Genomic DNA, 26,342 nt, shown 5'->3' with positions numbered 1-26,342 from the left:
ATAAATCACAGAATCGCAAGGCACTGATTCCTGTTTTGTACCCAACTGACGTCAATACATTACATATCATAACGTGTTTGTAGATGAAGCAAGGATGGAATTGAACAAATTAGTTCAAGCGAGAATCAAATGCAGGAGCCTATTTCTATTAAATAGCTACAAGCTAAAGATCATAAGTGATAACAACGGTACTCTTTGCATACTAAATTTCTTAAGGTTAAAACAATATATTTTTAAAAAGCTACCCTAAAACTATTTAAATCAACAGAACAGCCTCTAAGATAAGAATTAACCAGCGTTTCTCAACCTGGGGGTCAAGATCCCTGGGGGGGGGGGGGTGTCATGAGGGGGTGTCAGAGGGGTCACCAAAGACAGTATTTTCTGTTGCTCGTACAAGTTCTGTCTGGGAAGTTTGGCACAATTCCATCGTTGGTGGGGTTCAGAATGCTCTTTTATTGTAGGTGAACTATAAATCCCAGCAACTACAACTCCCAAATATCAAGGTCTATTTTCCTCAAACTCCACCAGTATTCACATTTGGTCATATTGAGTATTCGTGCCAAGTTGGTATAGCTCCATCATTGTTTGAGTCCACAGTACACTCTGAATGTAGGTGAACTACAACTCCCAAATTCAAGGTCAATGTCCACCAAACTCTACCAGTGTTTTCCTATTGGTTGTGGGACTTCTGTGTGCCGAGGTGGTTATTGGAATATTGTGTCCAATTCTGGGCACTACAATTCAGGAGAGATATTGACAAGCTGGAATGTGTCCAGAGGACGGCAACTAAAATAATCAAGCGTCTGGAGAACAAGCCCTATGAGGAGCAGCTTAAGGAGCTGGGCATGTTTAGCCTGAAGAAGAAAAGGCTGAGAGGAGACATGATAGCCATGTATAAATATGTGAGAGGAAGTCACAGGGAGGGGGAAGCAAGGTTGTTTTCTGCCGCACTGGAGACTAGGACGCAATGGAGCAATGGCTTCAAACTACAAGAAAGGAGTGAGAGCCGTTCAGCAGTGGAACTCTCTGCCCCGGAGTGTGGTGGAGGCTCCTTCCTTGGAAGCTTTTAAACAGAGGCTGGATGGCCATCTGTCAGGGGTGATTTGAATGCAATATTCCTGCTTCTTGGCAGAATGGGGTTGTACTGGATGGCCCATGAGGTCTCTTCCAACTCTTTGATTCTATGATTCTATGAATTCCATTGTTGGTGGAGTTCAGAATGGTCTTTGACTGTAGTTGAACTATTGGATATTTGTGCCAAATTTGGTCCAGTGAATGAAAATACATTCTGCGTATCAGATATTTACATTACGATTCATAACAGTAGTAAAATTATAGTTATGGGTAGCAACGGAAATATTTTTATGGTTGGGGGTCAGCACAACATGAGGAACCGTATTAAGGGGTCGCAGCATTAGGAAGGTTGAGAAACACTGAATTAAACAACCATAGAAAGTTAATTACAATGGGACTACAGAATCCTTACTGTTTAAGGCGCCATTATGGAAAAGACACGACTATCAGACTATTTAGCAGACTGGTCTATCTAGAAATGCATTTCTGTCATTTGTTAGCTTCTGTCTCCAAATATTGCAGAAATTTCCTCCCATCTTTTGTCAACGCCAACCAAAATGGATGGGCATTTCTTCTATAATGCTACTTTTACACTCAGTGCTTTTCCAAAGGCATACTTACATTTGTTATGCAGAAGAGAGCAAGAAGGAAAGTGCCGAAAGAGACGCAGAAGGTGAAAAGCTTCCTCCGCCGTTTTATGATCTGGAAGTCATCTGCCAAACCAGTGATGACAGCTTCCATGCCACCCATCTGAGAAGGAAGAGAGAAGACCAACCCAAAGCCATTTATCAACAACGGCAATGATGAAAAGCAAAACTCTTCTGGAATTGTTTAAGAATTGGACAGCTGGAATCGGCCAAGTTTCTCCTAGCACATCATTCCCAATGACAAGAAACCCCAACTAGAAGAATCTTTTTTTGTTCTTTTAAAAATATTAATATTTTTTTATTTGAGAAAAAAATACAGTTATATAGATATATACTATACATTTCCCTCTCTTTTATTTACATTCACCTTGTTGCATTCCAGAACAGGAATAACCCTCTAACTTTGAAACACCACACGTTGAATAGGAAAACAATCCTTTTTTAAATTGAAGATAAGTGGAAACAGCCAGGTGAAAATATGCTTTAAGAAAATAGATGAGTCTAATAAGGTAGGATTTATTTATTTGATTTATTTATCGTGTCAGTAGCAACCAGACAATTGTATTACATTTTAAACATTTTTTTAACAAACAGACAAAACAGAGTTTGCAAGCTTGATTAAATGTCCTTTGACCAGTAGCTGGCCACTTGGAGTGCCTCTGGTGTTGCCGCAAGGAGGTCCTCCCTTGTGCATATGGCAGGACTCAGGTTGCATTGCAGCAGGTGGTCAGTGGTTTGCTCTTCTCCACACTCGCATGTCGTGGATTCCACTTTGTGGCCCCATTTCTTGAGGTTGGCTCTGCATCTCGTGGTGCCAGAGCGCAGTCTGTTCAGCGCCTTCCAAGTCGCCCCGTCTTCTGTGTGCCCAGGGGGGAGTCTCTCATTTGGTATCAGCCATTGGTTGAGGTTCTGGGTTTGAGCCTGCCACTTTTGGACTCTCGCTTGCTGAGGTGTTCCAGCGAGTGTCTCTGTAGATCTTAGAAAACTATTTCTTGATTGAAGTCATTGACGTGCTGGCTGATACCCAAACAAGGGATGAGCTGGAGATGTCTCTGCCTTGGTCCTTTCACTATTGGCTGCTACTTCCCGGGGATGTCAGGTGGTGCAATACTGGCTAGACAGTGTAGTTTCTCCAGTGGTGTAGGGCACAGACACCCCGTGATAATGCAGCATGTCTCATTAAGAGCCTCCTCCACTGTTTTAGTGTGGTGAGATGTGTTCCACACTGGGCATGCATACTCAGCAGCAGAGTAGCATAGCGCAAGGGCAGATGTCTTCACTGTGTCTGGTTGTGATCCCCAGGTTGTGCCAGTCAGCTTTCGTATGATATTGTTTCTAGCACCCACTTTTTGCTTGATGTTCAGGCAGTGCTTCCTGTAGGTAAGAGCACAGTCCAGAGTGACTCCCAGGTATTTGGGTGCGCTGCAATGCTCCAGTGGGATTCCTTCCCAGGTAATAATCCTCAGAGCTCGGGATGCTTGTCTGTTCTTAAGGTGAAAGGTACATGTCTGTGTTTTAGATGGATTAGGGATCAGCTGGTTTTCCCTGTAATAGGCGGTAAGGGCACCTAGAGCTTTGGAGAGCTTCTGTTTTACCATCTCAAAGCTCCCTGCTTGAGCAGTAATGGCACGATCATCAGCATAGATGAAGCTCTCTGTCCCTTCTGGCAGTGGATGGTCATTTGTGTAAATGTTGAACATGGATGGGACAAGCACGCTTCCCTGAGGTGTGTATTTACATTTCTCCTTTCTAATATTTTGCAATTAATTATCTAGCTGCTGTTAATAGCATGTCTTTTAATTTTTCCCCTTCTTATCTTTAAAAAGAGAAAACAGCCAACAATGAAAAGGAACAACAAGTAAAATATATAAAATACTAATTAAAGAAATAATAAAAAAAGAAAAGACTAGCAATAAGAGAATTATGGGAGGAGGAAGTAGGCACAAAGATAACTGAAAAAGAATAGGAAGAGATATGGAAAGCAAGACAATTAAAAAAAAGTCAAACAGAATAAAAGAAATTTATTTATTTATTTATTTATTTGCAGTATTTATATTCCGCCCTTCTCACCTCGCAGGGGACCCAGGGCGGATTAAAATGTACATATACATGGCAAACATTCAATGCCATAGACACGCAACATATATAGACAGACACTCAGAGGCTATTTAACATTCCAGCTTCTGGCCACCAGGGGAGCTTTCGCTTCACCGTCTGTTTGTGACACTGATGGAGTACTTCCTCATTCTTTGCATACTTCCTGGAGATTTTTATGGCCTCGTAAATCAGTTAAATTAGCCTCCCCGCATAAGCGGTACCTAAATTTCCTACTTGACAGATGCAACTGTCTTTTGGGCTGCAAAGGTCGACAAAAAGCTACACAATTTTGGTCTGAAGCTCACTCCGACTTGGGCTGGCTTCGAACTCATGACCTTTCGGTCAGTAGTGATCTTAATGCAGCTGACTCCCGAGAAGGTTAAACATTATAAATAAGAATAATAATGAAAAATGTTGGAGAGGGTGCCAAGAAATTGGAACCTACATGCATATGTGTTGGGATTGCAAATATGTAAAAGATTTTTGGGAATTGGCTATAACAGAAATAGAAAATATTATGGATATAAAAATTAGGAGGAATGTAGCAGAAATATTACTTTTAATTAAAAAAGAGAAAAATGGGAAAGATAAGAGAGAAACCCCAACTAGAAGAATCCTGGACTAAGGAAAGTCTCTATACTGCAAGACCTATTGTATGCAAATTTCACAACAAAGGAAAATATCCAAAAAGGAATAATTCAGAGAGAGAGAGGAATACTCACGGAACTGTCAATGCCCAGCGTAAGCAACATGATGAAAAACACAATTGCCCAAAATGTTGATCCTTTCAGGGTTGAAATTGCCTCTGGATAAAGGATGAAAACTAATCCAGGTCCTGATGAAGGAAAAGAAAAAGGAAAGGACCTGTCTTCTAATTTCATCAATATAAGGCAGGTTTTCTTAATTCATCTCTATTTATGATAACAACTATTTCTCCAGATTTTTTAATTTATTTATTTTATTTACTATATTTATATACCACCCTTCTCAGCCCGTAGGCCAAAAATTACAATTAAAACATTAATATAAATATAAAACAAGTAAAAACAATCAATAGCAATAAAAACATGTATCATTAGAGTCCCTTTGTTAAAAACATTATCCAGTAACGTCATGGAGTTGTTCCATTTTCCTATGTCTGTTACCTTGCATCAAAAAGCTGTGACTTTTTTTCCGGAATGCTAAAATGGAGGGGGCCAATCTGATATCCCTAGAGAGGGTGTTCCATAGCTGAGGGGCCACCACTGAGAAGGCCCTGTCTCTCGTCCCTGCCAGGCATACTTGTGAGGAAGGCGGTATTGAGAGCAGGGCCTCCCCAGACGATCTTAAAGTCCTGGAGGGTTCATAAGGGGAGATTGGATCCATTCACCATGTTTATTTAGGAGATTACTTTCTAGTGAATGTATTTGTGTGTGTGTGTGTCTTCCATTTGTTGCACTCCAGAACAGGAATAACCCTCTGACTTTAAAACTACATGTTGAATAGGAAAAAGCAATCCTTTTATTGAAGATAAGTAAAAAGCAGCAAAGTAAAAAAGCACTTTAAAGAAATAGGTAAATCCAATTAGGTAAGAAGATAAGCAGGAACAAATTAGTCCATGGTAGAGTTCAGCAACGTCCAACAAAGCAAAGTCCACACATTTCCAATACAATCCAAAAAAGCAGGAATACATTGATCCAAGGCTTGGGTAAGCAATCATGTAATACAGGAATCCAAAACCATGAACAAGGAATATCTTAGCATGAAACTTCAAAGCAAGGTTTCCATAAAACAAGGATGAGAACTTGGTGTGATTCTAAATGATGCTTCATCTGACTACACATCCCAAACTTGAGACTTTTATCCCCTCGTTAGCTAGGTCACTAGTGCTCAGGAATTGGTTTCTCTTTAGTTGTGGCTTTGTAATTGTTTTCTGCCGAAGCTTGGCAGATCATCTAAGCCTTTGCACTGCCCTCCTGTTTTGACTGAACTCTTCTTGTCTATCTCTTGGCTTGTTATCTATTTGCTCATTAATCTCTGCAGGTGCATCCCCACACCCCTCAGGGACATTCTCATGGGAAACTACAGGGATCTCCTGGTCATTCTCTGCATCAATATCACTGACCAAATTATTGCCATCTTGAAACTCATCTTGAGCCTCATTAACATCATTCCCACATCCAAAGCACCCTGATCCTGAAACACAATCACATGTTCAACTCCAACGCCAGTTGCCTGTCAACTTGTGGTGACCCAATGAACTTCATGGCAAAAAATACTCAGAGATGGTTTCCAGTTCCTTCCTCTGAAATAGAGCCTACAGCACCCTAGGATTCATTGCCAATGTCCCATTTAAGTACTAACCAGGACTAACCCTGCTTAGCTTCCAAGTTTTTTTTTGCAATCTGGTGCTAGAGGGTTTCCATGGCTCTAAGCTTAACAAAGAAAGGTAGATTTATGTGTGATTTGAAAAGAGTGTTTCCATTACAGAAGAGAGAAGACGTCTTACCTTCAGTGGCCACATCTTTAATGTCAACTTTGTACTCATGAGCCATATAGCCCAAGATAGAAAAAATGGCAAATCCTGAGATGAAGCTGGTGACACAGTTGATCGTACTGGTCATCAGGGCATCTCTATAGAAACACAGGAAGGAAAGAAATAAAGAAAGAGCCATTTATACAACAAATTCAGCACTATTTTACAAAACTAAACTTTAAAACACAAAATGCTATCCAAGTTTGATAAGTTAGAAACCACTTTGTAGGGCAATATTTAAGGCTGAGGCACTAGAAGCCATTTTCAGCAGAATACAGTGGCTGGACATTGGAGTGTGGCTGTTCTCTGTTGTACTAAAGCCAAGGGATATGGAGAAAAATTCCCACTCTGTCATGTGCCATCTATCCTGAAATCCAACCAGTTAAAAAGGACCTAAAGAATATTCCACTCTCTACATCAGCGGTTCTCAAAGTCTACTTCGCAGAGCCCTTGGGGCTCCACGAAGAATACTGAGGGACTAAATGCTTCCCCTTTCCTATCTCCTCCTTTCTCTACAAGCGTCCCCTCCTCTTTCTTGCTCCTGCTCCTCATCCTATGCCTCCCTTGACCCCAAAGCCTTCTCCCCAATTCCCTCACCCAAAAACCCTGTTTTCCTCACCTTACTCGCCACCCAGTCCTTTTCCTTTTACCTTCCTGGCTTTCAACCCCCCCCCCCCCCCAAAAAAAAACCACAACAACAACCTCAGGAGGTACTTTGATTGTGCTTTTCCTGCATGGCAGAAGCAGGTAGGACTGGATGGCCCCTAGTTTTACTCCTATTATTATTGTTGTTGTTGTTGTTGTTATTCTGAAACAAAAACACAGTATGTCACAGCAAATGAGATCTACATGCTGGATTTCATATCACAAAATCACAAGTCGAACACTTCCCAAGTGTCTAGGACTGTGTGATGTATTTTCAAATGACGTGTGCAGATCCAAGTCAGGTGGCCTTTTGCAGTAGTTATTATTATTATTATTATTATTATTATTATTATTATTATAAACATAACAAGATGAGTCCACAGCAGACAAGGTCACTCTGCTGGCTGTTGTATTGGATCACACGTCGGACACTTCCCAAGTGTCTAGGACTGTTTGATGTATAATGCATGCAGATCCCAGTAAGATGACCTTCTGCAGCTGACACGTGGTAAGCCTATTGTTTTTAAGTGCAGGCCAAGGTCTTTAGGGACTACACCCAGTGTGCCGATCACCACTGGGACCACCTTTACTGGTTTGTGCCAAAGTCCTTGCAGTTATTATTATTATTATTATTATTATTATTATTATTATTATTACAAAGGCTAGATCTGGGGTCCTCAAACTTTTTAAGCAGAGGGCCAGGTCACAGTCCCTCGAACTGTTGGAGGGCCAGATTATAATTTGAAAAAAGCATGAATCTTATTTGTAGTGCAAAAAACCACATAAAAACAATACAATAATTAAAATGAAGAAAAAATCGAGCAAATATAAACTTATTAGTATTTCAATGGGAAGTGTGGGCCTGCTTTTGGCTGATGTTGCTTTTATTATTGTGTGCTTTCAAGTCATTTCAGACTTAGGTTGACTCTGAGTGAGAGCCGGGTGAATGAGCTTGGAGGGCCGCATGTGGCCCTTGGGCCTTAGTTTGAGGACCCCTGGGCTAGATGGTCATCTGTTGGGGGTGCTTTGATTGTGCTTTTCCTGCATGGCAGAAGGGAGTTCGACTGGATGGCCCCTGGGATCTTCCACTGAAATACTCTTTATGTTGGGTGAAATTGCACCACAACTGTCGCGCAGCTGGCTGGGAGTCACTGCATTAAGATCACTACTGACCGAAAGGTCATGAGTTCGAAGCCAGCCCAGGTCAGAGTGAGCTTCCGAACAAAATTGTGTAGCTTGTTATCGACTTTGCAGCCCGAAAAACAGTTGCATCTGTCAAGTAGGACATTTAGGTACCACTTATGTGGGGAGTCTAATTCAACTGATTAACGAGGCCATAAAAATCTCCAGGAAGTATGCAAAGAATGAGGAAGTATTTCATCAGTGTCACAAATGGACGGTGAAGCGACAGCTCCCCTGGTGGCCAGAAGCTGGAATGTTAAATAGCCTCTGAGTGTCTGTCTGTATATGTTGTGTGTCTATGGCATTGAATGTTTGCCATGTATATGTACATTGCAATCCGCCCTGAGTCCCCTGTGGGGTGAGAATGGAGGAATATAAATACTGTAAATAAATAAAATAAATAAATTGTTCTTCATTATAAATATTGTATTGTTCTTTCTTTTCTTTTTCTTTTTGCACTACAAAGGACACACGTGAAGTGTGCATAGGAATTTGATCGCTTTTTTTCTCAATTAGTTCACGCAAACACTCTCCATCCATCTGCCACTGGCCTGGCCCATCTGTTGAATTTTAAAACACAAAGTGTTAAAAAGTTTGCCCATGCCTAAAAGAAAATATAAAAAATTCTTGAGGCTCCACAAGAAACTTTTGCTTCAAAAAGGCCTCAGTGGCTGAAAAAGTTTGAGAGTCCTTGCACTACATCATTGATCTGATAGTAACAAGTGTCTGATTGGAGGATAGGAAGATGCATAAACCATACTATATTTAGAAAAAAAATACATGTGTTGCAAACAAAGTGTTGTTGCATAAAATGCCATTTTTTGTGTGCAAACATGTTCACCAAGAAACAAATACAGTTATTTTCCTTGCAGAAGTGTAATCTATTTCTATTCCAGTTGGCATGGCACCAGAACGCATGTTAAAGGAGCCAAGATAAATGGATATTTCAAAACCAGGACTAATTATTGTTTACACCAAAGATTGCACAACCTTATGAAAAACAGCAGAAAATGCATTTTGTATCACCTCCAGTTTTAAGCCTGTCTCAAGGACTTTTGTTCCCTCTCCAAAAGATGTTGGATAATGTGGGCTTAAAAGTTTTTCTTTCAGATGTCTCTGTAGTAAATTTATTCAGATTACAGGATAAGAGCAATTATGCAGGGAATTGTCTTCTTTCCCCCTTTTTTGTCTCCTTTACTTCCAAGTGATTGGTTGTGATTAGCAGTAATCTAATTGCCAAAAGCAGATGGTTGCCATTCGGATAACCATGTGGGATTACAGGTGCCACTTTTACTACAAGCTAATAGCCATTAATTATTGCCAAGCGATACTTACTTCCAGTTCTAAAGCCATTAACAGGAAAACTCCAATCAAAAGTAGTCTAAATACTAAGTTGCTGAAACCAAGGCATTGGTTCCATTTTGCTAATTCACTATTGAAAATCTTCTGCATGTTTTGTTGTTGTTTTGTGCCTCTGGAAAATCCTGCAAATCTCTTGGGAAGACAGGCAGACAAACATCAGCGTGCTGGAAGAAGCAAAGACTACCAGCATTGAAGCGATGGTCCTCCGCCATCAACTCCGTTGGACCGGCCAAATTGTCCGGATGCCCGACCGCCATCTCCCAAAGCAGTTGCTCTACTCCGAACTCAAGAACGGAAAACGGAATGTTGGTGGACAGGAAAAGAGATTCAAAGATGGGCTCAAAGCCAACCTTAAAAATTCTGGCATAGACACTGAGAACTGGGAAGCCCTGGCCCTTGAGAGCTCCAGCTGGAGGTCAGCTGTGACCAGGATTGCTGCAGAATTTGAAGAGGCATGAATGGAGGGCAAAAGGGAGAAGCGAGCCAAGAGGAAGGCGCGTCATGCCAATCCCGACCGAGACCGCCTTCCACCTGGAAACCAATGTCCTCACTGCAGAAGAAGGTGCAGGTCAAGAATAGGGCTCCACAGCCACATACGGACCCACAAGAATACTGGAAGACAATCTTCCTCGGAAAACGAGGGATTGCCTAAGTAAGTAAGTAAGTAAGTAAGTTATGTGCCTTCAAATCGACTCCAATGTATGGCAACCCTATCAGAGAATTGTAGGGTCTTAGACTGGGAAAGAGCCACAAAAGACATCTCGCCCAACCCTGTGACATGCAGGAATACATTACTAAAGCAATCCTTAAAGAAGGCTATCCAAGTTCTGGTTAAAGACTTTCTAAGTTGGAGAGTCCACCACCTTCCAGGGCAATCTATTACTCTGTTGAAGAGCTCTTACGGTAAAGAAGTTCTTTTTTAATGTTTACATGGAACATTGGGAAGTTAGGTGGAAGTTCTAGTCTCTGCTGAAGCTAGAGACAAGATTGATTCATCTTCTGAACATAACATTAAACGAAACATGCAGAATAATCACAGGATGTCTTAAACCTACACCTGTTGATAAACTCTACAAGTTAGCTGGCATTGCCCTCCCCCCAATGTGTGATGGGAAGTTGCTGCTAAATGTGAGAGAAATAAGGTTGAATGCTGTGAAAGCCACCCACTACATGGCTACCAACCTCCTCCCAGTAGACTCCAATCAAGGAAAAGCTTTATGAGAATTACCATTCCACTTGGTGTCCTCCCAGCAACAGCAAGGGTATCCCTCTGGGCAGCTAAACCAGGAAATCCCAACTGGATGGCCCCCCATGAGGGTCTTCCTCCAGGGACAAACCAAGAATGAGCAACTTGGAAGTCCCTGAACAGACTCAGAAGCGGAGTGGGAAAATCAAAAGACAACCTGGCAAAATGGCACTACCTAAAAGAATCCCCCACCTTGTGTGACTGTGGAGCAGAACAGACAACTCCGCATCTGTATGCTTGTACACTGTGCTCTGCCTCATGTACACAGGAGGCTACAGACAATGCCATTGCTGTTGCCTGTTTTTGGTCAAAACATATTTCGCCACCTGCGCTTCTTCTATTTTTATTAGTTTTATACTAATTTGTGCAATGCTTTTGATATGAAAGAAGAAGAAGAAGAGGAGGAAGAGGAAGAGGAAGAAGAATCAATGCAATTAAGGCCAGGATTGAAAAATCAGCTGATGACCCAAAATGCAGATTGTGCAAGGAAGCTGATGAAACCATGGACAATCTCCTCAGATGTTGCAAGAAAATTGCACAGACGGACTACAAACAGAGGCACAACTCTGTGGCCGAAATGATTCATTGGAACTTATGTCACAAGGACCACCTACCAGCAGTAAAGAATTGGTGGGATCATAAACCTGCAAAGGTAGTGGAAAATGAACATGCAAAAATACTGTGGGACTTTCGAATCCAGACTGACCAAGTTTTAGAACTTTGGAAAGAAAAAAGTTTGAGTTATTGATGTCTCCATACCAGGTGACAGCCGCATTGAGGAAAAACAACAGGAAAAACTCAGCCGTTATCAGAACCTCAAAATTGAACCGCAAAGGCTCTGGCATAAACCAGTACAGGTGGTCCCAGTGGTGATTGGCACACTGGGTGCCATGCCAAAAGACTTCAGCCGTCATTTGGAAACAATAAACATTGACAAAATCATGATCAATCAACTGCAATCAGAAATAATAACTACTGCAAAAGGCCACCTTACTTGGATCTGCACGCATCATTCGAAAATACATCACACAGTCCTAGACGCTTGGGAAGTGTTCGATTTGTGATTTTGTGATATGAAATCCAGTATAGAGATCTCGTTTGCTGTGACATACCCTGCTTTTGTGTCAATAATAATAATAATAATAATAATAATAATAATAATAATAATATAACATCCCTTCAGATATTTAAATAGCTATCATGTCACCTTCTCCTTCTCTTCTTTAGGCCTCAAAGAACTCCAAGTTGTGTTCCATGATGTAGGAGCTCAACCATTTTTGAAGGCTGCATAAAAACTCAAATGTTTCTATGTAGGAAGACACTAGATTAATCCACTTATAGCTTAGCTCGAATTGTCCATTCTAAACTACCATTTATTATCACAAACATGAAGAATAGGACAATCCCTGGGGGATCATCTATAGACAATATGGCCATATGAGACTCATCTAGTGGCAACTGAGCAGAGCACTGCTTTGGACGTTGTGTTTCCATGCTAGAGTACTCTCCCCTAAGAGACTCACCTGGTGCCCAGTTTAATTACTTTTTGATATCAAGCAAAGATCTTGATATTTACCCAGGTTGTCTAATCTTTTTACTTCTTAACTCCAATAATGGAGCGCTGTGCTGTCCTTATTATTTTCAGCTCTTCTGCTGGCTTAGTGCTATTTCAAATTTTTTTACTTGGTTTAATGCATTTTTCCATTTTGTTGAATTGCAGGATGCTTTGGAAATTGTAATATTAAATAGCTCTTAGTATAATAGAAGACACAAAAACAGAAAGAATGAATACCTTCTTTCTGGAATAACATTATTGCATTCGTTTCCATTCTATACTTAGGAAGGGAAACGTTTTTAACAGAATGAAGTGTATTAATCAATTTCATAGAATCATATAATTATAGTGTTGGAAGAGACCTCATGGGCTATCCAGTCCAACCCCATTCTGCCAAGAAGCAGGAATATTGCATTCAAATCACCCCTGACAGATGGCCATCCAGCCTCTGTTTAAAAACTTCCAAAGAAGGAGCCTACACCACACTCCGGGGCAGAGAGTTCCACTGCTGAAAGGCTCTCACAGTCAGGAACTTCTTCCTCATGTTCAGATGGAATCTCCTCTCTTGTAGTTTGAAGTCATTGCTCCACATCCTAATCTCCATGGAAGCAGTAAACAAACTTGCTCCCTCCTCCCTGTGGCTTCCTCTCACATATTTATACATGGCTATCATATCTCCTCTCAGCCTTCTCTTCTTCAGGCTAAACATGCCCAGCTCCTTAAGCCGCTCCTCATAGGGCTTGTTCTCCAGACCCTTGATCATTTTAGTTGCCCTCCTCTGGACACATTCCAGCTTGTCAATATCTCTCTTGAATTGTGGTGCCCAGAATTGGACACAATATCCCAGGTGTGGTCTAACCAAAGCGGAATAGAGCATGGGGAGCATGACTTCCCTAGATCTAGACACTAGGCTCCTCTTGATGCAGGCCAAAATCCCATTGGCTTTTTTTGCTGCCACATCACATTGTTAGCTCATGTTTAACTTGTTGGCCACAAGGACTCCAAGATCTTTTTCACACATTTAGATAAGAAATAACTGAACACAAGTGTCTGATCATGTAAACTTCATTTGTCTTACCTGTAACAATTGTTGTTGAACTCATTGTAGCTGGCAAAAGCAATTAAGACCCCAAACCCAGCTCCTAAAGAGTAAAATATCTGAGTGGCTGCATCAATCCAAACCTAAATAAAGAAAACACAGCACTAGTTATTTGTATGCTTGAAAAGATTCTCATTGATAAAAGGAAAACAATACAAATGGGGGGAAAATAAATGAATGTGACTTTTTATATGTATGGAAATTAAAACCCAGAATGATTTATAGCGTTGGTTCTCAACCTTCCTAATGCCACGACCCCTTAATACAGTTCCTCATGTTGTGGTGACCCCCAACCATAACATTATTTTCGTTGCTACTTCATAACTGTAATTTTGCTACTGTTATGAATCGTCATGTAAAGATCTGATATACAGGATGTATTTTCATTCACAGGATCAAATTTGGCACAAATACCCAATACTCCTACATTTGAATACTGCTGGCGTTGGGGGGGGGGGGGATTGATTTTGTCACTTGGGAGTTGTAGTTGCTGGGATTTATAGTTCACCTACAATCAGAGAGCATTCTGAACACCACAAATGACGGAACTGTACCAAACATGTCACACAGAACTCCCATGACCAACAGAAAATACAGAAAGGGTTTGGTGGCCATTGACCTTGAGTTTTGGAGTTGTAGTTCACCTACATCCAAAAAGCACTGTGGACTCAAACAATGATGGACCTGGACCAAACTTGGCATGAATACTCAATATGCCCAAATGTGAACACTGGGGCAATTTGGGGAAAAATAGACTTGACATTTGGGAGTTGTAGTTGCTGGGATTTATAGTTCACCAACAATCATAGAGCATTCTGAACCCAGCCCACAATGGATCTGCACCAAACTTGGCACACAGAACTCCCATGACCGACAGAAAATACTGGAATGGTTTGGTGGGCACTGACCTTGAGTTTTGGAGTTGTAGTTCACCTACATCCTGGGAGTAATGTGGACTCAAACAATGATGGACCTGGACCAAACTTGGCATGAATACTCAGTATGCCCAAATGTGAACACTGGAGGAGTTTGGGGGCAAAATAGACTTGACATTTGGGAGTTGTAGTTGCTGGGATTTATAGTTCACCAACAATCAAAGAGCATTCTGAACCCAGCCCACAATGGATCTGCACCAAACTTGGCACACAGAAGTCCTAGAAAATACTGGGAGTTATACGCCCGACAAAAAATACTGGAAGGGTTTGGTGGTCACTGACCTTGACTTTTGGAGTTGTAGTTCACCTACATCTAGAGAGTACTGTGGACTCAAACAATGATGGATCTGGACCAAACTTGGCACAAATACTCAATATGCCCAAATGTGAACACTGGTGGATTTTGGGGAAAATAGACCTTGACATTTGGGAGGTGTAGTTGCTGGGATTTGTAGTTTTCTGAACCCCACCAATGATAGAATTGGGCCAAACTTCCCACACAGAATCGCCATGACCAACAGAAAATACTGTGCTTTATGATGGTTTTTGGTGACCTCTCTGACACCCCTCACGACCCCCCCCCCAGGGGTCTTGACCCCCAGGTTGAGAAAAACCGATCTATAGGCATGACTCCTTCAGTGCTTTATATGTAAGACAGTCCTTGAAAACTGGAAACTTTGGTTACTCCAGAAAAGACCAGTCTGACTGTTTAGTGAGATCAACTATGAAGATAATCATTCATCAATTCTCTAGGTATGCCATTACCTTTTAGCCCATTTTGTGGTATGATTTATGTTCTTGGTGCTTGCCTTATTGTTTGAAACATCTTCAGAACTGGCAATCTGAAGGACTGGCCTCTCGATGCCTAAATATTATCCTGGCCATTCTCTGAGACTTCCCAAACATTACTCAAGACTTTGCAGAAACAGATAATGGTGAATAAACAAAGGACTTTCTGAAAGGTTAAATTCAAAGTTCTTCCAGATCTCTCCATTTGTCCAGACCATCAAACACCCAGAGAACTAGAATTTGGGAATCCAAATAATACACTTGTTGTTGTTCATTTGTTCAGTTGTTTCCGACTCTTCGTGACTTCATGGACCAGCCTACGCCAGAGCTCCCTGTCAGCCGTTACCACACTGGATTGACCAGCTCCTTCAAGGTCAATCCAGTCACTTCAAGGATCCGGTCCATCCATCTTGCCCTTGGTCGACCCCTCTTCCTTTTTCCTTCCATTTTCCCCAGCATAATTGTCTTCTCCAAGCTTTCCTTTCTTCTCATGATGTGGCCAGAGCTCCCTGTCGGCCGTCACCACCCCGAACTCCTTCAAGGTCAATCCAGTCACTTCAAGGATCCGGTCCATCCATCTTGCCCTTGGTCGACCCCTCTTCCTTTTTCCTTCCATTTTCCCCAGCATAATTGTCTTCTCCAAGCTTTCCTTTCTTCTCATGATGTGGCCAGAGCTCCCTGTCGGCCGTCACCACCCCGAACTCCTTCAAGGTCAATCCAGTCACTTCAAGGATCCCATCCATCCATCTAGACCTTGGTTGACCCCTCTTCCTTTTTCCTTCCATTTTCCCCAGCATAATTGTCTTCTCCAAGCTTTCCTTTCTTCTCATGATGTGGCCAAAGTACTTCATCTTTACTATCTAAATACTAACTAATACTATCTATCTAAATTCTACCTACTATCTATCTAAACCACTTTGAGTTGTCAATTGGCTGAGAAAAGCAGGATACAAATACAGTAAATAAATTAATTAATTAACTAGCTAGTTCAAATTTGCTGGGCTTTTTTTTGTATTGAAAGAGACTAATCTAGCTTGCTGTCTGGAAATCTGTGAGGCAATTCTGTGAAGTATCGAATACATCCAAACCACAGACCTTGAAATGTTGACTTTTCAGCGCTGCTCTGTATTGACTTCAACAACACTATAACTGGAGAGTGTTGCTTTCTCCAACTATTTCTAGTTTGCTAAATATTTTCCAGGAGGTGCCAGTCTGTCTCTCTCTCTGAGCTTCAGTGACGCGCTGCTGCAAATGTTACTACGACATTTTGCTAGTGCCGAATCCTTGCTGACACATCATGAAGGGCAGATTTATTGTAAAGGGAAGAGAAAACACCCGGGGAATCCACAGAGACTGAAACATTCTCAGGAAGCTCCTAATGGAGAACAATGGAGACGAGACACACACTCTTCCTGACATCCCCAATTTCATTGAGTCATTCTCGCTAGTGCTTTGGTGAAACAGACGTATAGCTTCAAATGCTACAGACATCTATAGACAACCATTCATTCATGACTGCAGAGTCAATGAGGTTATAGTTTCCTGCTGTGGAGACAAGGATTCATTGCCCATTGTTCAGTTCGATCAACATCCAAAAGATATAGGCCAACTCCAGAGATTAGCAACGATGACCATCTTGAAGGGCCCATATTGTCATAGGACCCACCATCCCATGAGCATCAACGTAAGAGCATATAACACAAAATTCTTGGAATTACATCTGCTTATTTATTTATTTATCTATTTACAGTATCTATATAAATAAAAATGTAATGTTCGTTTGTGGGATTAACAGAACTCAAAAACCACTGGACGAATTGACACCAAATTTGGACACAAGGCACCTAACAATCCAATGTATGTCCTTCACTCAAAAAAAATGATCTTGTCATTTGGGAATTGTAGTTGCTGGGATTTATAGTTGACCTACAATCAAAGAGCATTCTGAATCCCACCAACGATGGAACTGAATCAAACTTGGCACACAGTTCTCCCATGACCAACAGAAAACACTGGAGGGGTTTGGTGGGCAGTGTCCTTTGGTTTTGGAGTTGTAGTTCACCCACATCCAGAGATCACTGTAGACTCAAACAATGATGGATCTGGACCAAAGAATACTCAATATGCCCAAATGTGAACACTGGTGGAGTTTGGGGGAAATAGAATTGTAGTTGCTGGGATTTATAGTTCACCTACAGTCAAAGAGCATTTTGAACCCCACCAATGACAGAATTGGGCCAAACCTCCCACACAGAACCCCCATGTGGGCCACAGCAACACGTGGCAGGGGACGGCTAGTAAGTAAATAAATAAACCGACTCAAAGCAGTTTACACATAAATAATGGCAATATTCAATGCCTTACGTTGGGCACCGATACAATGCCAATACAAACAATTACAATAGTAAAACCACAATCAAGCATAAACCACAATTAAAACAATACATCAACAAGCATTAAAACAATAAAACAGTCTCATCAGTCAAATTGCCATTCCAGTAAATGTCCCTCTACTGTCCAAAGGCCTGGTCCCAGAACCATGATTTTAATTTTTTTCTAAAAGCCAGGAGGGAGGGAGCGGATCTTACCTCATTTGGAAGTGTGTTTCATAGGCTGGGGGCCACAGCCGAGAAGGCCCTGTCTCTCATTCCCAACAGACACATTTGTGCTGTTGATGGGAGCGAGAGCAGGGCCTCCCTGGATGATCTTAGATTATGAGGTGGGACGTAGGGGCAGATGCTTACATGCTTATAAATGATGGAGGACTAAGAGTGGAAGCAAAGTCAACCTGACAACAATAGACAAGGAGGGGATATATTAGACCAGTGTTTTCTCAACCTTCCTAATGCAATGACCTCTTAATACAGTTCCTCATGTTGTGGTGACCCCCAAAGATAAAATTGTTAGAGACCCTAAATTGGGTCTTCTTAGGTCCACACCATGGGAGCACGTAAGGAAGGAGACAGTCCCAAAAAAAGATTAAAAAACAAGGTTTATTTTAGTTTCTTCATGAAGAAGAGGGACAGCCTGGCAGCATACGCAGATGCTACCCTTCAAGTGACTGGCCCCCCCCCCCCCCCGGCTTTTGTACACCGTTATATACCCTCAAGTAAACAAGAACATTTTTTTGTCATGGAAAATACTCTCTTTCCAGCCCCCCCCCCCCTTGACCTTTTGATGGAAAGTACCTTCTTGTACCTGCAGACTCTGCGCTTAACCACAACCTTTGGCTTAACCACAACACAACTATGTGAGTTTGAACTTTGTATGACCTCTACATGTCACATCTTGTCTCAAAAACATTTTCTTCCGTGTTGCTCCTTTTCTACAGAGAAAGGGTATATTTCTCTTTTGTTGTTAATTTCATTCAAAGCCCCTTGCTTAGCATTTGGAAATTTCACTCAAAGACCCTTTCAAAATCATTTTTGTTGCTACTTCATAAGTGTAATTTTGCTACTGTTAGCAATTGTAATGCAAGGATCTGACTTATTCACTGGACCAAATTTGGCACAAATATCCAATACACTGGCGGAGTTGGGGGGGGGGGGAGGTTGATTTTGTCATTCGGGAGTGTAGTTGCTGGGATTTATAGTTCACCTACAATCAAGGAGCATTCCGAACTCCAGAAATGATGGAATTGAACCAAACCTAGCACTTAGAACTTCAATGACCAACAGAAAAAAGTGGAAGGATTTGGTGGGCATTGACCTTGAGTTTGGGAGTTGTAATTTACCTACACCTGGAGAACACTGTGAACTCAAACATTGATGGATCAGGGCCAAACTTGGCACAAATACTTAATATGCCCAAAAGTGACCACTGGTGAACATATAGTCATCCATCTATAAACCAAAAGGACTATGAAAACCGGGGACTTACCGTAGCTTCTTTTAGTCTTCTCAAATCTATGTTGAGGTATGCTCTGATTCCGTCATATGCACCAGGCAAAGTCAGCCCACGGACTAAGAGCACAGATATTACAAGATAAGGCAATGTGGCCGTAATCCATACAACCTGCAAAATGATACCAACACAAAGATATTTGATCTATATTTTGGTGGCAAAGAGTTTGTTACTAGAATGGATTTATAATTGGTAGCCAATCCCAATGAGAATAGAGGAAGCCATCAATAGGCTTAAGCTATCAAATTTTGTAATGAATGGGGAAAACTGATTTTTAGTAAGCTTTGATTAGCTTTAATTGTGTTCTATCAGCAGAAAATGGGATATTCCATTTAAAGCAATTATTTTGATGAAATTATGTCTATGTTGGTGGCAGCCAGGGATTGCGACCTACGGAAAGTGTTGTGTAGGAATTGGCCATTACATCTGCTGAAGTTGTCCTCCATTGATCTGTAGTTTGAAGGTAGTTTATAAACTATAGTTTGGCCTTAGAGTGGTTAAAATGAGAAACCACGATTTGCCCAGCCTATATTAACATAGCACGAGATACAATAGATTCCCAACAGTACAATAATTTTATTGTTTAGCCCTTAGGCCATATCACAATACCAAACCAAATAACAAGGCGTGGTAAGACTTGATTGTACTCTATGTAGCAAGTGAAAATAAGACACTTTTAACAATAGAGTAAATAAATAGGATAAAATTGAGTATATACATCATATTTCCCAACAAATCACAATTTGTTTTCTTAGTGTCTTGGTTTTTTGGCCTGTTCCTGGGATTATTTGCAATTTTCAGTAAATTGCATTGGGTAGACCACATCTTCTCTAGTTTCTTTGATAAGGTTGTAATGATTTTCTACGGGCAAGAGAATGGTAGATGGCATATGTTCTGAAATTCAAAAGTTAGAGCAGATAGAGGGAAATTGGTGCCATTTTTGGAATAAAGAGGTCAAATACAGTGTTCCCTCGCTGTTTCGCGGTTAGGTTTGAAAATTAATATTTTTAATATATATATATTTAATTTTTTAATTGAAATTTTATCATGTGAAATAAAGAAAATGAAATATGTTTAATATATTTTAATACATTTGTGGTTTTAAAAGCACAAAATGTTTAAAAATATATTTAAAATATATATAGTGCCCCTACTTTGCAGATTTTTGCTTTTTGTGGGGGGTCCTGGAACGGAACCCCCATGATAAGTGAGGGAACACTGTATACCCAGAAATAGTTCTTAAATTTAAGGCACCAAAATGTGTGTTGGCTAGCATAAGCAATGGCATACCTTTCCTGAAGTCTTCACACCTTTCCACAGGCTAAAGAAAAGGACGATCACAACCACAAGGAGACATAGTGTGAGCTCCCACCGTGGCATGCCAACGTCTTGGATCCCACGGCTTTTGTTGAGTTGCAAAACTTGCCGCCTAACCAAAAGGGGAAAAAACCCAAACAACAGCAATGATGTGAGATAATTTTGCACTGAAGATCACTTTATCAATTTTACCCTATTCCTGCTAAAATAACACAACCCAATCTTGGCAAAGAATGAGACGTATATCTAGAAGAGGCCTTGAAAAGTCATGGAGAACTATGAAAAAGGAGGAGCACACCATCACAAAGTAGAAAACTTCCGAAGAGGAAGTAGACAATATCTCTGAAGAGGAATCAACTACTTGGAGGTACATCCTTTTCAGGTCCCAAAACGTGCTTTTCCACGTTTCTCAAGATGACCGTCGCTTGGATCACCATAGCCAGGTCGTTCCTAGAAAAGTAGGCAGTCGCCTAGCCTGACGTAGATGGAAAAACACAGATCTGCTCACAGCAGAGACCTGGACCTCCATTGTGAGTAGAGGGTCCAATAAGACACCAAGACTTTTTACAGAAGGTGACGGACGTAGTGTCTCGCCATCCAGGGGGGTCCTGGAACAGAACCCCCATGATAAGTGAGGGAACACTGTATACCCAGAAATAGTTCTGAAATTTGAGGCACCAAAATGTGTGTTGGCTAGCATAAGCAATGGCATACCTTTCCTGAAGTCTTCACACCTTTCCACAGGCTAAAGAAAGTAGTTGTGTTACTCCAGGAGTGGGGAAAATAAAGCAGAGGAAATTCCTTCATTCTCTGGTTTAAAACTGGCTTCTCTGGCTTGAGCCAGAAGTGGGGAAAGCAAAGGTAGGAAATTCAGCCTTCCCCGGCTTCTCTGGCTTGGGCCGAGGCCAGGGACCAGAATAATTTCCTACTCACTTCCTGAGTTGGAAGGAAAATGACAAGACTAGCTACAAAAGGGCAAAGGGACTTCTGGTTTCCTAAAAAAGTTCAAAATTGCTTCAAAATGGTAATTTTTCCGAATTTATTCCAAATTATGAAGATTCCGACTGGTCCTAACCATGCCTAGTAAACAAAAAACAAAACTCAAACACAGGGAAACTCCAGCCAGGAAACAATCAGGAACACCTGGTCACCTCTCAACAAGGAAATTTCCCAGGCAGCAACAAGCCACACCTAAAAACTGTCAGGCCATCAAATGCTAATCAAGGTGGCCAATTGAAACATTCACACCTACAGCCAACAGAAAAGAGTTCTTTCTTCCACCCTGGACATTATTCCACAGATATATAATACCCATTTTCCTAGTTTCTAACAGACCTCACAACCTCTGAGGATGCTAGCCACAGATGCAGGCGAAACGTCAGGAGAGAATGCTTCTAGAACATGACCATACAATCCGAAAAACTTACAACAACCCAATTCAAATTTAGTTACTTTTCTTAAGAATTGAAGATCAAAATCTTCATGCCATGAAGTGGCTGTTGCTGACTTCCATGTGAGGAAAGAAGACCTGTTCCAGGTTTTGTGCTATACATTTAAGAAGCTAATCCAAGTACATATATGTATTTTGGGAAGAGAACTCAATACCTCTCCCTTAGAGTCTAGATTAAAACCCAAAATGGGTTTATTGACCCACTGATATGGAAGATATTTAATGGTCTCATGGATCCCAAGTTGATATATATCACCATAAACTTTCACTGGACATCCTTCTAGGTCAGTTGGAAAAGCTGCTGAGAAGATGTGCATGGAGGGATGTTGAGATCAAGAGATCTTTGCAAGTACTGTGATCCGATTGTTGTTTAGGTGACACAAACACTGTAAGAACGGCAGACCCTTAGATCCCCCTTCATTGTACGTTCAATTTCTCCTTTGGGAGCAGTATTGAAAGTATGGTCTCTATGGCGCTGTTAAAAGGATATGAAGCCTAAACAGGAAAGGGAATCTAAAAGAACACGACGTGCCTCTATGGGAGGTGCCTGCTTTGTTTATCAGGTCTCGTCTTTAAGATGAAGCCAGAAAAAACAAACTATTAAAAACTCTATTTCTAAATGCAAGGCAGAGAACCAATAGCTTCCACCATCTGCACAGAAATGGAAAAGACTGTGATGGAAATGAACCCTAAGAAAGACTTGGGGAGTGTAGAATGGATGCCGTTTGACACAATTTATTTATTTACTGTATTTGTATACCGCCCTTCTCAGCCCTTAGGCGACTCTACTGTAACTCCCTTGGATTAATGCTGTGAAATCATGGAAAATATAGCTTGGGGAGGCACCAGCACTATTTGTCAGAGAAAGCTAAAGGCCTTGAGAAACCACAGCTCCCGCAGCTCCCATGGCATTGAGCCATGGCAGTTAAAGAAGTGTGAAATTGGCTGTGCATTTGGGCTGAACCTCGATCTGTTTCTGCTAGATGGATACTGGTAGACCCCCATATCGTTTTTACGTGCCTTCCGAAAACAGGTGTGTAGCTAGTAGGGCTGGGCGGTTTCGTTTGTTAATTTCGTAATTCGTTATTAATTCATTTTTTTTTTTATAACGAAGCGATATTGAACCATTCAGGAGCAACTAAAAATCGAAACGAATTTTTCAATTCGTTTCGTAATTGTTTCGAAATCGTTTTGAAATCGTTTCGAAATCATTTCATTATTATTTCCGCATGTCTGGTGCAAGTTTTATAGTTTTTGTTTGTTTTATCAGTGAAAAAAAATATAATTATCACACCAACAGTCAACAACAGAGGGAGAGGGAAGCTTCAGAAGTTCCCCCTGTCCCATTTGGAGGTTTTTTTAGCGTATTGCGTGGTCGCGGCCGCCATTAATGAATCGATTCGTAATTGTTTCGTAATTGTTTCGTAATTTCCGAAATTTCGTAAATTACGAACTTTTTTAAAGAAAAATTTCGGAATTCTTTTAAAAATCGAAACGCAAAAACCCCCTAAAAACGAATCGAGTTTAGAAACAAATTTTTCCGTGGTTGCCCACCCCTAGTAGCTAGACAGCTGTTTTTGTACCACAGCCGAAAAATGCGGCTAGATTTGGCCCATTGGTGGCAATGGTGGGAGGGGGCTCCATGGGTTCCTCTTCCCATCATTTTAGGCAATGCCATCAATTGTCCTTATATCCTTCATTAAGACCTGGATTAAAAGCATCAGAGTTAAGATACCACTTTTTCTACATTCCTTTCCCTTCGGTGTGTAGAGAAGACCTAGGTTTAAGGAAAGTGCTTAAGATGCCACTTTTTCTGCAATCCATTCCCTTCAGTGTGTAGAGAAGACCTAGGTTTAAGGAAAGTGCTTAAAGATACCACTTTTTCTGCAATGCTTTCTCTTCGGTCTGTAGAGAAGACCTGGGCTTAAGGAAAGTGCTTAAGATACCACTTTTTTCGCAATCCTTTCCCTTCGTTCTGTAGAGAAGACCTGGGTTTAAGGAAAGTGGTTAAGATACCACTTTTTCTGCAATCCTTTCCCTTCGGTCTATAGAGAAGACCTGAGTTTAAGGAAAGTGCTTAAGATATCACTTTTTCTGCTATCCTTTCCCTTTGGTCTGTAGAGAAGACCTGAGTTTAAGGAAAGTGCTTAAGATACAACTTTTTCTGCGATACTTTTTGGTCAGTAGAGAAGACCTGGGTTTAAGGAAAGTGCTTAAGATACCACTTTTTCTGCAATCCTTTCCCTTCGGTCTGTAGAGGAGACCGGGTTTAAAGATTTATTAAGGTTGTTTCTACTCTGGAGGAGACACGCACTGCAGACAGGCATACACTCTCCCTGCAGCACATAGCCAAGACATTTTAAGGAGCCTTCCCACTTCCCAAGTAAAGAAGAGCGAAGACCTGGAGTTATCCTACCCAAGGCTTCCTTTAAAAAGTCTTCTCTTTGCCCTGCCTGGAATGGTGCCTTCTGCCCTCATGCTTTTCCTTCTAGTGCCGTGGTTCTCAACCTGTGTCCCCCCAGATATTTTGGCCTACAACTCCCAGAAATCCCAACCAGTTTACCAGCTGTTAGGATTTCTGGGAGTTGAAGGCCAAAACATCTGGGTACCCACAGGTTGAGAACCATTGGTCTAGTGGCTGCCTCTTTCTTGTACTCCAGTTGTAACCAGCTGGTGATTGACAGCTACTGTTCTGTTGGGGTCGAAAAAAACATGTCAGCTGGTCCCTTGCCATTACAGCCATCCAGTCAAACCAAACAAGCTGGATTGATCAAAAGGAACCAGACAATCTGAATACATGCACAAGCCTAGTGTGAAATTGCACCCATTCTGCAGTGTAGATGCAACTTACAACTCCCATATCTGTATGGGATACATTCATAAACCACGGGTAATAGTTAAGCCTATTGAAATGAGTTTTTTGCCTTCAAGAATGATGTCTAGAAAGATCCCAATTCCTATTCAGGGTTCTTGTATTCACTGCTGGGAAATGGGGGAAAGTATTCAACCTGACTATTTGAAAAAAACCCACCACTTCTCTACTCAAATTAATAGAAGGAATGTCTGGGTCAAGTCCAAAAGGAGTAGACTCCATAGGGATCCACAGACATTTTTGCACAGACGTACACTTACTCATAAAATTCAGCTGCAGGCGTAATCTTGTACTTGGCATAAGAGGTCCCAGGGATAAAGGCGGAGGCGTTTTTCGGATCTGTGCAGTTGGGACTGTTCCAGGGATTGCCGCATTTCGTCCAAGGAAGCTCCCCCAATGTAAATGATGAAAACAGATAATACAGAGACCAGGCAATGATAACATTGTAGTAGAAGCCTACGTAGAGAGCGATGAGTATCACAGCATAGCCCACACCTGGAGGCAAAGGGAAAGCGTGACGTTTACATTCCATTCAGATCGTTTTCACAGCAGTGACTCATGCTTATAGCTCACCTTTATGGGGCGAGAGAGAAAATACTGCTCAGTGTCCCACATAGCATGTGCAAAGCAGGATTTTTAACAAGTATTTTAAGTAGAAAACCTGGGATTTACCTTTGAAAAGTGGGCAGATTTTCCATACGGTTGCAGCTCCTTCCCGATTATACTGACCCAACGCTAGTTCCATATAGAATAAAGGCATCCCGGCAATGATGAGGAAGAGGATGTAAGGAATGAGGAAAGCACCTGGAAACAGAACCATAAGACACTAACATGAAGTGCATTCAAGTTTTGTTTCCTTTTTTTTTTTAAAAAAAATCTTAATCATTTGTCATTTTCTAATTGGTTCTATCATAAAATCATGGGAAAAAGGCATTTATTTATTTATTTATGACATTTATATTTATTTATTTATTTACTTTGCTTATATACCGCTGTTCTCAGCCCGAAGGCAACTCACAGCGGTTTACACACAATAAAAACAGCAATAATTCAATGCACATATAACAATTGACCACTTAACACATTATCCACATAATAAACAACAGGCAATTACACTAAACAATTATTACAATAACCAACCCAATCGTCTCATCATCAAAGCGTAGTCCAGGTTCGTCGTCCATTGTTCCATTCCTATGTTCAATTACCAATATTGCACTAGATTACTCGAACACCTGCACAAACATCCAGGTCTTCAACTTTTTTCAGAATGCCATGAGAGATGGTGCCAGCCTAATGTCCGTAGGAAGGGCGTTCCACAGCCGAGGGGCCACCACCGAGAAGGCCCTATCTCTCATCCCCGCCAACCGTGCTTGAGAAGCCGGCGGGATCGAGAGCAGGGCCTCCCCGGAAGATCTCAAAGTCCTGGTGGGTTCATAGGCCGAGATGCGGTCAGATAGGTATCTTGGGCCGGAACCGTTTAGGGCTTTATAGGCCAGCGCCAGCACCTTGAATTGAGCTCGGTAGCAGATAGGCAGCCAATGGAGCTGGCGCAATAGGGGGGGTCGTATGCTCCCTGCGCTCTGCTCCTGTTAGAATCATGGCTGCCGCACGTTGGACTAATTGAAGCTTCCGGGCCGTCTTCAAGGGCAAC

General features: G+C 41.4%; 1 protein-coding gene across 1 annotated transcript in view; it reads right to left on the bottom strand.

The window, feature by feature from the left end:
* Nucleotides 1–26,342, bottom strand: part of SLC6A2 (solute carrier family 6 member 2) — an 84,456-nt gene that overhangs the window by 26,538 nt on the left and 31,576 nt on the right. The window contains exons 2-9 of the mRNA XM_067471121.1: nucleotides 25,361–25,492; nucleotides 24,949–25,183; nucleotides 20,340–20,478; nucleotides 19,026–19,160; nucleotides 13,402–13,505; nucleotides 6,307–6,431; nucleotides 4,541–4,653; nucleotides 1,696–1,824 (exon numbers count right to left, since the gene is read on the bottom strand). Coding sequence (XP_067327222.1) covers nucleotides 1,696–1,824; nucleotides 4,541–4,653; nucleotides 6,307–6,431; nucleotides 13,402–13,505; nucleotides 19,026–19,160; nucleotides 20,340–20,478; nucleotides 24,949–25,183; nucleotides 25,361–25,492 — 1,112 coding nt within the window. The remainder of the gene's footprint in view (nucleotides 1–1,695; nucleotides 1,825–4,540; nucleotides 4,654–6,306; nucleotides 6,432–13,401; nucleotides 13,506–19,025; nucleotides 19,161–20,339; nucleotides 20,479–24,948; nucleotides 25,184–25,360; nucleotides 25,493–26,342) is intronic.

The sequence above is a fragment of the Anolis sagrei genome, chromosome 8 (genome assembly GCF_037176765.1).
Source record: "Anolis sagrei isolate rAnoSag1 chromosome 8, rAnoSag1.mat, whole genome shotgun sequence".
Taxonomy (NCBI): Eukaryota; Metazoa; Chordata; class Lepidosauria; order Squamata; family Dactyloidae; genus Anolis; species Anolis sagrei.
Note: the sequence above shows the minus strand (reverse complement) of the source record. Positions and strands in the feature narration are given on the sequence as shown.